Consider the following 12,283-nt stretch of genomic DNA (forward strand, 5'->3'; position numbering starts at 1 on the left):
TGTTTTTAAAATTATTCGAAATATTCATGTCTGCAGTTGACTCACAGGACTTGTAAACATATGAGTAGCCATATTACTATGAATTTGAGCACAAGGGGCCTCCATAACAAAATTAAGCAATGGCTGTCACTTGTAAGCAAGCAAAAGCTAATAGCATGTACTATGATTTCACTAAATGTTTTAGGTACCTATTTAATTACAAACAGACTTAGAAACCCACTCAGCCCTTCCAACCTTGACTTAGCAGAACATTGAGGATGTGACACCTGGAGGGAAAACTAGCTGCACCAATATGTAATTAGTATGTATTTTCAGCTGAGTAGACTAGAGTAACATGAAATGAAGTGCTATGTTGAAGGACACAATACACTACTTGGTCCAGAAATTAGACCCATATCTTTATAATTATGAATTCAACATTCCTAATGACAAAATACCTATAATCATGAATCCAGCAGTTCTAATGATAAAATGCAAGTCAGACCACTTAAATCTAGCACTAGTTCGTCTGATAACTCTTTTGGCCCAGCACATTGTGAGCCTGCTGGCATTGGTTTCTTGATCTACCTCTATGATATTCATAGTTTTAGACTTTATATTACGCAAAACAATAAAAAGTACCTCGTTCGGAATCAATATCGGTTCTGTATGTTTGCGTATTTGTACATATACACACATGAGAGTTTCTACTGAATGTAATGCAAAAATGGACATATCTTAATATTATCTGACATAGGTAGTTCACATTGCACATATTGGTTGAGAAACTCTTCTATAGTGACTTTTCTTTCTGTTCTTCTTTATTGCAATCAAATAATCAAATATGAGCAGCAGTAACATGCAATCATTGTATTCTTGATGAAGGAGGCATGCAGACTATCCAATATCCACTGAAAGCTACAGGTATTATATGGAGAAGATACCACTGACAAAAATAATGTGAAGAAATTTAAAGAAGAGAAAACAGCATTGAAAACAAACCATGAATGGAAGATCATTTAGCATTTGTTTTCCATGCTGGCATTGATTTGATGGTAAGCTGGAGAGCTGCACCAAGCTCCAATCTGTTTTGGTTTTATTTCTACAGCTGGATGCCCTTCCTAATGCCAACCACTCCGCTGAGTGTACTGTGTACCTTTTACGTGTCACTGGCATGGGTACCTCACACGTTACCAGCGCTGGCTACAACTAAGATTTCATTAAGTTTGACGTGTCTTCTCAAGCACAGCAAATCACCAAAAGTCTTGGTCACTTGCTATTGCTTCTGTGAGATTCAGCATCCGAAGATTTGATCACTGATGCTATTCACCAACAAGTTGATGGATTGATTCACAGAGACAGAAAAGTCACAATTGTAAAATCGCTGCACAACTGGATGGTAGAAAAACTTTGGCAATCAGGAAGTGTGTGCAAAGTGGCACCACAGTAGTTGACACTCAATTTGAAGGAGAGAAGTGTGGCAGTCTACTCTGATTTAATGGAAGTACTTGAAGCCAAAGTAGACAATTTTTACTCCAATCAGGTGGCAGGAAATGTAATGTAGACATACCTTCATGGTCTAGAAATAAAAGCTCAGTCTATGGAATGGTGTCACACCTCTTCTCTGAAGGCTAAGAAGTTCAAAAGCTTGTGGTTGTTTTAGAACGTCATGGTGACTGTTTTTGAGATGACGAAGGTGTCATTTTCCTTGATTTTCTGGAACATGGCTGTACTGTGAATAATGAGTGGTAAATTGGGAAGCTACAAACTGAGAGAAGCTATTTGGAGGAAATTACCAAGCAAAAATGTATTCATGAAGGAACATTAGCCTTTTAAATACTTTATAGATTGCAATTCAAACGTTAAAAGATACTGAAGAGTTCGACTAACTTTGATGTCTTTAAATTCCTTGAGGATTGATCTTGTCCTTTGTCTACAAGTGAAGAACGAAGATAAAATTGTGTTGTCACTTGACTGGCAAACTGTAGTCAAATGAATATAAATAGTAGACAAATGTGGACACAATATTCATGTTATTTTAATAAAATAGCGTAAATACTGTGACCAATAACTAAGCAATTTAATTTTTTGTGTCTGTATATACTTGAAACAAAAAAAAAATCGTATTAAGATTAAAAATATTATATAAGGGAAACTACTCTGACATATATGGGAGATATCTCCCTTAGATATATGAGCCAGTTATATTTTCTTGTTTTTGGTTCGTTGGTGTATGAGGAATGAATTTTGTTCTGTAAATTCGTGGATTTTAACCACTAATTTCTTTAAATATTGGGTACAAACAAATTTTTGTGAAACAGTGTTTGAAAGAAAATACCTAGAGAAACCGTTCGCACGCAAAATAAGTGGAGATAATGTAGTAAAGTAGATAAATCAAATATTAATTACGGGGTGAAAAAGAGAACATTAATTCAATTGCTAATATTATTTTAGCCTGATTTTGGCAAGTACAGGAGACAACTCTAGACACGCTTCGCTCTACTTACATCTCCTCAGCAAAGCGTAGCTTTCCCAGATCTAGTAGAGAGAGAATCACAACAGTCTATTTACAGTAATATCTCAGGGTTATTCTCCCCTACTGCCTTATACGATGTACATTATTTTACAGCACTAGAAAGGTTACCTTCTTCTTAGCAAGAAAAGACTAAAAGGACTTCTCAACCATGTTTTCTCTTGCCTTGCTTACTAATCACTCTAGAGCTGGGATTCTCAACCATTTTTTTATTTTATTTATGAACCCCTTTGATTACTATTTTATTCTTATTTTAATTTTCACTTATTAACTTGTGTAGATTGAACTATGTAAAATGGTAGAGAAAGAAACCTGGCTGTTTCTTGCAGCACATAGCAATACATACATCGAAAGCAAAAATTTTTCAGGGGCCCTTAAAATACTATTGTGGATCCCCAACTTACTATTTTGTAACATGGACCCCCAAAAATCTTATATGGACCTCAGTTGAGAACCATTGCTCTTGAGGATGTATTGCATGGCATTTGCCATTGAGGTGCATAGAAAGAGATGCTTTGTGCACTATGAGTGTAAAGGGTGTTCAGTACATTACTTTCACTCAGGTAATGTGATCAAGATGGAGAACAGATGAAAGAAGAGTATCAGAAAGCCTGGAATGTGTGGATGGGTGAAAGGAGCAAGCGTATACAGTTAATTCAAATTTTTTTGCTGCAAATTAATTAAAATGAATAACACTATTTCTTCTCTTTTCTTAATTTCATTTTAACCAACAAAGGCCCTTAACAAATTCTGTTGTCCGTAAAAGTTACCTGAATGTAGATGGTTGTCAGGGCACAAAAAATGCAGTTCAGTATTTGGAACATGTACAGGCACAGATAAGTTTAACATATTCTCGACGGGGTGACCTTAAAATCATGTTGACATCACCAAATGGCACACGCTCCGTATTGCTTCCACCTCGGCCAAATGATCTTGTGGCAACAACGTTTGAAAATTGGCCTTTCCTCACAGTCCACTTCTGGGGAGAATATGCCATTGGTGTGTGGCTGTTGGAAATAGAAGATGTTTCAAATCACCACTCCAGTACAGGTAATTCTATTTCTTTTATCTTTTATTTGTTTCAGTAATTGGACTGTGGCTATTCTGGAGTACCACCGTAAGTGGTTTAGTCAGACAAATCAACTCCAGTACTTATTTTTTTGTTAAAGTCTGGTACTTGTATTGTCTTCTTTTGCAGAACTACTAAGTCACAAGGATGTAAACAAACCTATATCAATTGTTGGAGACAGACACAAAGACATGCACACAAACACACACAGACATAAACACGCATACACACACACACACACATATATATACAACGGGCTCCTTTCAGTTTCTAAATCCACTCACAAGGCTTTACTCATCCTGGGGCTTTAGTAGAAGATACTTGCTGAAGGTGGCAAGCAGTAGAATTGTTAGCACACTGGGCAAAATGCTTAGTGGCAATTTGGTCATCTTCACATTCTGAGTTCAAATCCCGCTGAGGTTGATTTTACCTTTCATCCTTCCGGGATCAATAAATTAAGTACCAATAAAACATTGGGGTCAATGTATTCAACTAGTCTCCTCCCCCAAAATTTCAGGCCTTATGCCTTTAGTAGAAAGGATTATTATTATTATTATTATTAAGGAGGCAAGCTAGCAGAATTATTAGTATGCCAGGTGAAATGCTTGGCAGTATTTCATCCATCTTCACATTCTGAGTTCAAATTCCGCTTAGGTCAACTTTGCCTTTCATCCTTTTGGGGTTGATAAAATAAGTACCAGCTGAGTACTGAGGTTGATGTGATCGACTTACCCCATCCCCACAAATTTCAGGCCTTGTGCCTGTAGTAGAAAGGATTATTATTATTAGGGCAGAAGAACTCATGAATAGTTAATGGCCATTCAACAGTGTGTACATATATGTGGGATGTTTTCTCTGTGTGTGTATGATTATATATATAATATATATATATATTGTATATTTTTAAGCTTCTTTCTATATTTATATTTTTACATTCTTTTTTTAATATTTACATATGTTATTTCTTTTATAACTTTTTCTGGGTTTTTTTCTTTCTTTTTTTTTTTTTGTCTTTTTTGCTAAATGAATAAACCCCTACAGAAAATACGGAATACGGATGGGGGACCCTCGAAGGCAGCTGGTGGAGAGGACTGAGCCAAACCATCTTCTGGCAGCCCCTCCAACCTTGCTGATTTCCAAACAAACTTCATGTTTGTCTGGCAGGGTTTGGGACCTGAGGATCATCAACTGTATGGAGTGGGGCTTGCAGTCAACAAGATCGGCACACCACAAGGAGTATCTGAGCACATTATCACTGTCAACTAAATCAGGCACCATCCATCTCATCAGCACCTATGTTCCAACACTGGCAGCTGAGAATGTAAACAAGGACAAGTTCTACAAAGACCTGCAAAAAGTGCTTGATCAAATGCCTGGAAAAAAAAAATGAAGTTTTCATCCTCGACAACTTCAATGCAAGAGATGGGTCGTGTCAGCAGATGTGGTCAATTTGTCTTGGCCATTTTGGAATTGGGAAGATCAACAAAAACAGAGATTATTAGAATTCTACTCCAATAATTGCCTCTGTATCACAAGCACCTTCTACAATGGCAAGAACTAAAAGTGAACAAAGACACCATCCTCCCTCATATGTACAAGCTCTTGATTCTCTGTTGACATGAAAGATGCCAACGTAGTGACCCTATGTAAGAATAAGAGACAAGAGAGATTGCAACAACTGCAGAGGCATTTTATTGCTGTGTATTACGGGAAAAGCATTTGCCTGAATACTGTTAAAGCACCTGCAGAAGTTAGCAGAGAGAGTTCTTCCAGAAAGTCAGAGTGGCTTCAGATCAAGATGATATTTTCTCTTTGATAGCTCCAAGAAAATTGTTGCAAACATAGTCAACCCCTACATGTTTCAGTTGTAGACCTAACTAAGGCATTTGATACAGTTAGTAGATCAGGATTGTGAATAGTTCTTCAAAAGATTGGATGTCCAACTCTTTTCCAACTGATGTCCTTCCATGAAGGTAGGAAAGCCAGGGTTCAGTTTGATGGTTCCACATCAGACAGCTTTGAGATCAGAATCAGGCTTAAACAGGGTTGTGTTCTGGTACTGACCCTTTTCAACATCTTCTTTGCCATGTTGTTGTAGTTTGCCTTCAAAGAATCTCTTGGAAATGTCTGCCTTCACTGGAGAACTGGTAGGTCTCTTTTCAATCTTGCATGCTTCAGAGCAAAAACCAAAACCAAGTCGACCTTGATTAGAGATTTCCTCTTTGCAGATGATGCAGCACTGGTTGCTCACAGTGAGTCAACTCTACAGACAATGATGGGGTACCTTTCACAAGCCTGCAAAGCATTTTCTCTTGTAACCAACATCAAGAAGACTGTGATTCTGACACAAAATGGCACAACTGAAGACAACATCATACTGGACAACAAGACTTTGGGGTTGTAAAGAAATTCTGTTAATTTGGATCCACAATAACTTTGACAACCTTCCTAGACAACTAAATTGGTGTCAGGTTAGGAAATGCTGCTACATCCTTTGGTAGACTCAGCAAAAGAGCATGGAACACTGTGAAAACCAAAATAAGTATCTATGGAGCATGCATACTGAGCACCCTCCTCTATGGATCAGAGACCTGAACACTATACAGAGGACAAGAGAAAAAGCTCAATGTCTTTCATTTGAGATGCCTGCACAAGATCTTTGGCATCACCTGGCAAGACAAAGTAGCCAACACAGAAGTCTTGAAACCAGCAGCACTTCTGAGCATGACAGCTATTCTGTGCAAAAGAAGACTGAGATTATTTGGACATGTGAAACGGATGGATGATGACAGAATTCCCAAATAGCTGTTATATGGCAAGTTGGCTCCAGATAGCAGATCCACAAGATGACCGAAGCTGAGATTGAAAGACACATGCAAAAGCAGCCTGACCAAGTGCCACATCAAGGCAAAAATTAGGGAAAAGTTAGCTGACAGAACAGCATGAAAAACTTCAGTGAACAAAGGAGTCAAACAGCTTGAGGAAGGAAACATCTTGGCCCTTGAAGCAGAATGCCAAAGAAAGAAAGACATCAAATTGTAGCCCTACAGCACCTTCCTTGCTTGCAAATTTTGCAGCAGAACTTGCTCATCAAACATAGGATCACAGCCATGAGAGAAGCTGCTGGAAGAATATGACTACTTAAGACATTCTCCACTGCTTAGACCATCTGTATCATTATTATTAAGGGCAGATAAAAAGTACCAGTCATGCACTGGTACTATTATGGGTCAAATACTGTTCTAATTGGGAATTTACTCTTTTGTTCAACAATTACTAATTATAAAAAGGTGTTTTCTCTGTGTATATGTATGCATGTGTGTGTGTATATATATATATATATATATGTGTGTGTGTGTGTGTGTGTGTGTATAGATAGATAGATACACACACACACACATACAGGGTAAGCCAAAAGTCATGCACAAAATAAGTTCAATACTCTCCAGAAGTGTCAAAGACATGCTTCAATTATTCTAAAAGTGAATAAAATAAATAAGATAATGAAGAATACACATGCACTTGTACATGATGAATAATAATAATGATAACAACATAATATAAAATTTCAAGTGTTTAGGTGTGTAACTTTTAGCCCATCCTGTGTATATACGTGGGTGTGTATCTGTGTATGTGCTTGTGTGTATATATATATATATATATATATATAATTAATTTCTCTTTGGTGCCTTTCTTTGACAAGGTACCCTAGCTGACTGGAAGTTGATTTTGCATGGTACTCAAGAGAATCCTTTAAAACATAGAACGAAATCAGGATTTGGAGATGGCATTACTGATTCCAATGACCTAGAAGTGTTTACAACCAAGTCTGAAGATCAGATAGATAAAGGAAGCAACCTATCTACTAAAAAGGTGAGATACACTTTCATAGAAACTATCTTCCTCTGTCTTCATTGGGTAAAACAATACGAAGGGGTGCTGAAAAGTTCCTGGCTTTAAGGGTATCACAAAAGGCCTGGTTGGCAGCCCAACCTTCTGAGTTCTTTTAAAGGGCTTAGAAAAACTGAAGGACCACTGCAATAAGTGTGTGAAACTGAGAGGGGAATATGTTGAATATATTCATAATTAACTGATCCTCCTGTATTTTCTTTTGCCTCACCAAGCCAGGAACTTTTCAGCACCCTCTCATGTATTTGTGTATGTATGTATGTATGTATGAGGGGGTGCTGAAAAATTCCTGGCTTTAGGGGTATCACAAAAGGCTTGGGTGGAGGCCCAACTTTCTGAGTTCTTTTACAGGGCTTAGTAAAACTGAAGGACCACTGCAATAAGTGTATGAATCATAGAGGGAATCATAATTAGCTGATGTTCCTGTGTTTTTTCTAACCCAAAGCCAGGAACTTTGCAGCACCCCCTCATATCTTCCTTTGTATTCATTGTGTAAAACAGTTAATTACAATGAGATTTCAGTTTAAAGGTATATACTCATCTACTTTGTGTAAGAAACCTATGGCATTCTTTAGACACCTATTTCTCCTTCTCTTCGTCATCATCATCATCATCATCATGGATTCAAACAAATTTTAGATTTAGCTGAATGAATATTTGCTGGATAAATATTTAGCTTTAAAATTGAAAGAAATAGTTTCAGCTTAAACTATGACAATCCTCGTGATTGTAATTACATAACTTGTTGTGAATGTACATGGCTCAGTGGTTAGAGTGTCAGGCACAATTGTGAGGTAGTTGGTTCAAATTCCCGGACTGGGCTGTGTGTTGAGTTCTTGAGCAAGACACTTTATTTTACATTTCTCCTGTTCACTCAGCTGTAGAAATGAGTTGCAACAACACTGGTGCCAAGCTGTATCAGCCTTTGGCTCTCCCTCAGATAACATTGGTGATGTGGCGAGGGGAAGCTGGTATGCATGGGCAACTGCTAGTTTTCCATAAAAACAACCTTGCCCACACTTGTGCCTTGGAGGGTAACTTTCATGGTGCATCCCATGTCATTCGTGACCAAAGGGGGTCTTTCTCCTGTACCTTGTGAAGGTGATTAATACAACTGTCAGTAAGGGTCATTAACAACTGATAGTGATGGTAATTACACAATTTGCATTGATGTTTACTACATAACAGGCTGTGATGTTTTTAGATGTAGTTTTGTTTCAGTCATTAGACTGCAGCCCATGCTGGGGCACTGCTTTGAAGAGCTTTTAGCCAAATGAATCAACCCCAGTCCTTTTTTTTTTAAGCCTGGTTCTTCTATCTCTTTTTACCAAACTTTAGTAAGTTACGGTGACATAGACAAATCAGCACCAGTTGTCAAGCAGTGGTGGGGAACAAACACAGACGCCATGACACACACACACACACACTCTCACATATATGACAGGCTTCCTTCAGTTTCTATCCACCAAATCCACTTACTAGACTTTGGTTGGCCTAAAGCTGTAGTAGAAGACACTTGCCCAAGGTGCCATGCTGTGGGATCAAACCTGGAACCATGTGGTTGGGAAGCACACCTGTGCCTGTTATAATAATTCTAGTTATAAATTTTTAAAAGAACCAATCGTTTTTTTTTCAATACCCCTCAGCTTTTCAGAACCTACCTCTGTTTGAACCCAGCATAATATAGTCGACTTGTTCTTTCCATTAAAGATACCAGGTCTTTTCCTAGGAACTGCCACACAAAGCCTCACATGGAATCATTTCAATGTTAAAACTGACACTGTTTTAATGTGCATTAATTAATTACACTAATGTCTTTCATGATTAATATTATCCTCATCCATGATATCTCACACAAGTTGTGGATAATGTCTTATATAGTGTCTATGCATTATCAGCAACAGCAACAACATTATTTTCATCCACTTTTTTATGCTGGCATAGTTTGAACGGTTTTTTAACAGTAGCGCTTTAAAGTCAAATGCTCTTTCTGCCATCAACCCTTTTAGTTCCTTAAGTGGCTTGCCCTGATGCAGCATCCCTAGTCATAAAACTACAAGGAAAATGTGTTTCTACATACATATATTACTACTGATGCCCTTCCTGTTGTCAACTCTCACCTGTTCCCAAGCAAGGTGATATTTCTCCATGGCTTGATAGATTTTCATAGAATATTAGAAATAAATGACATTCATGTAATGTCAAGACAAGGAGAGAGTGAGAGACACACACACACACACACACACACTCATATATACATAACAAGTTTCTTACAGTTTCTGTCTATCAAATCAATTCACAAGGCTTTGATCAGCCTGTAGCTCAAGGTGCCACACAGTGATACTGAATTCAAACACCACATATGGCTAGGAAGCAAACTTGTTAATCAGGTAACCTCAATTGCACCTGATTATTATTCATACCAAAGGATTACATTGTCATTAAAAACTTGATAATAGGTATTAGCAGCACTACTTTGCTACAGTAAAGAGAAACAAATATGCTATGACATAGCAGAAAAAAACTATTATATCTAATTTGAAATGATGGCATGATATATGCTCTGTCATGTAATCAATAATGTGGTTATTCAGCCAAAGATAGATATGTGGTTTATATTCTGTTTCAAGTTTTGTTTCTCTTTCATGTTTTAAGTTTATGCATTTATTATTTTGTATCAAATGACATTAGGAGCATATATATGGTGGCTGTCTGCTAAACTGCAGTGCTTGACCACTTTGTATACCTAGTGTGAGATCTTAAATGACTTTTATGCTCTGAATGGTGCTGAAAGAGCTGACCACATAAACTGAAGCAATATCTCATTGGTTCCATTTTCCACTTGTTTATTATGAATGTATGTATATATGTGCATATATTTATCCATCTATCTATCTATATGCACATACACATATGCATATATATGTATATATACATACACACATATATGTATGTATATATATATGTGTGTGTGTAGATGCAGGCATGCTTGCTATCCAACCACATGGTCTTGTGTTCAGTGCCACTGTGCGGCACCTTGGGCTATAGTGTCTTCAACTATACTCTCTAGCTGACCAAAGCCATATGAGTAACTTTGGCAGATGGAAATTGAAAGAAGCCCATCATAAATGTGTATGTTTACGTGTATACTTGTTCTGTCATCATGTAGTGGTTGTAAATGAGCATCCCTGTCATACAAGTGATGTTCATTTCCAGTAATCTGTGGTGAAGTATTACCTCCCTTGGAAACAAGTGAGGGTTGGCAACAGGAAAGGCATCCAGTCATAGATATTCTGTCTGACCCATGCAAGCATGGAAAAGTAAACATTAAATAATAATGATGGTGGTGGTGGTGGTGGCGGTGGCGGTGGCAGTGACAGCAGAGGTAGCGGTGGCGGCAGTGGTGGTGCATAAATAATAGTTTAACAGCTAATTCATGAGAAAAATCATCTTCTGATGTATGAAAGAATTCAAATCTCTTTATGTCGTCGTTGTTTTTGCATTGTTCATATTAAATCTTATCAGTTTGCTTTGTAACAAAAAGTTTCTGTTTGTTTTCAATTCTTTTCTATATATATAAAAAGAAAACATATTTATGTTATTAAATTAATATTTTTAATAAGTTGTTGTACATATTGTTATGTCATGTCCTTGTTGTTGTTGTTTATATATGGGTCTGTGCTAAATGAAAAAAACATATGATCAAAAGCATTCCTGCCATGACCATCCTGTCCTTTTATTCAATCAAAGAACATTTAGGACAACATTATGCATTGTAGTCTTCTTCTTAAGGTGCTAAGGTGTATCGTGATGGAAATTTGGTTGACATTTCTAGCAGATCAAACAACCATGTAGTGGTTCGCTTGTTAACTTGAACTGCTTATTGCCAGTTGTGTTGATGTTGCTGTTATGTTTGGGGCATTTCTTTTGGCTCTTTACATTCTGAGTTCAAATCCTACTGAATCGATAAAAATAAGTACCAGTTGAACAGTGGGGTTGATGTAATTGACATTTCCCCTCCCATAAAACTGCTAGCCTTATGCCAAAGTTTGAAACAATTATTATTATGAAGGCAGTAAGCTGGCAGAATCATTACAAGATTGAAAGAAATGCTTTGCAATATTTCCTCTAACTCATTACATTCTGGGTTCAAATTTTACCTTTCAATCTTTGGGATCGATGAAGTAAGTACCAGTCCAAGTACTGGGTTTGATGTACTCAGCTAGCCCCCTCCTCCCCAAAATTTCAGACTTTGTGTCTATAGTAGAAAGAATTATTATTTTTAACGTTGCTTTTATTTTTATTTTTTTGCTTTTATTATTATTATTCTTTCATTTTGACAGTAATTGTTGTATTGTTATTTTTCTCAAGTAGAATCTACTTCAATCATCCTTTGACTAAGGGATGAAGGGAGTTTTATATATACATCAAAATTTAGGTTTCATGACTAAGCATTGACATTCATGCTATTGCTAATGGTATATATATAACATAGGAGGCGCAATGGCCCAGTGGTTAGGACAGCGGACTTGCGGTCATAGGATCATGGTTTCGATTCCCAGACCGGGCGTTGTGAGTGTTTATTGAGCGAAAACACCTAAAGCTCCACGAGGCTCCGGCAGGGGATGGTGGCGAACCCTGCTGTACTCTTCCACCACAACTTTCTCTCACTCTTACTTCCCGTTTCTGTGGTGCCTGTAATTCAAAGGGTCAGCCTTGTCACACTGTGTCTCGCTGAATATCCCCAAGAACTACGCTAAGGGTACATGTGTCTGTGGAGTGCTCAGCCACTT

General features: G+C 37.5%; 1 protein-coding gene across 4 annotated transcripts in view; it reads left to right on the forward strand.

Annotated features, from left to right (window-relative positions):
* Nucleotides 1-12,283, forward strand: part of LOC106883330 (proprotein convertase subtilisin/kexin type 4) — a 146,180-nt gene that overhangs the window by 97,914 nt on the left and 35,983 nt on the right. For all 4 annotated transcript variants that reach the window (XM_052966058.1, XM_052966059.1, XM_052966057.1 and 1 more), the window contains 2 exons: nucleotides 3,249-3,562; nucleotides 7,285-7,454. In XM_052966058.1, the coding sequence (XP_052822018.1) occupies nucleotides 3,249-3,562; nucleotides 7,285-7,454 (484 nt within the window). The remainder of the gene's footprint in view (nucleotides 1-3,248; nucleotides 3,563-7,284; nucleotides 7,455-12,283) is intronic.

The sequence above is a fragment of the Octopus bimaculoides genome, chromosome 3 (genome assembly GCF_001194135.2).
Source record: "Octopus bimaculoides isolate UCB-OBI-ISO-001 chromosome 3, ASM119413v2, whole genome shotgun sequence".
Classification (NCBI taxonomy): Eukaryota; Metazoa; Mollusca; class Cephalopoda; order Octopoda; family Octopodidae; genus Octopus; species Octopus bimaculoides.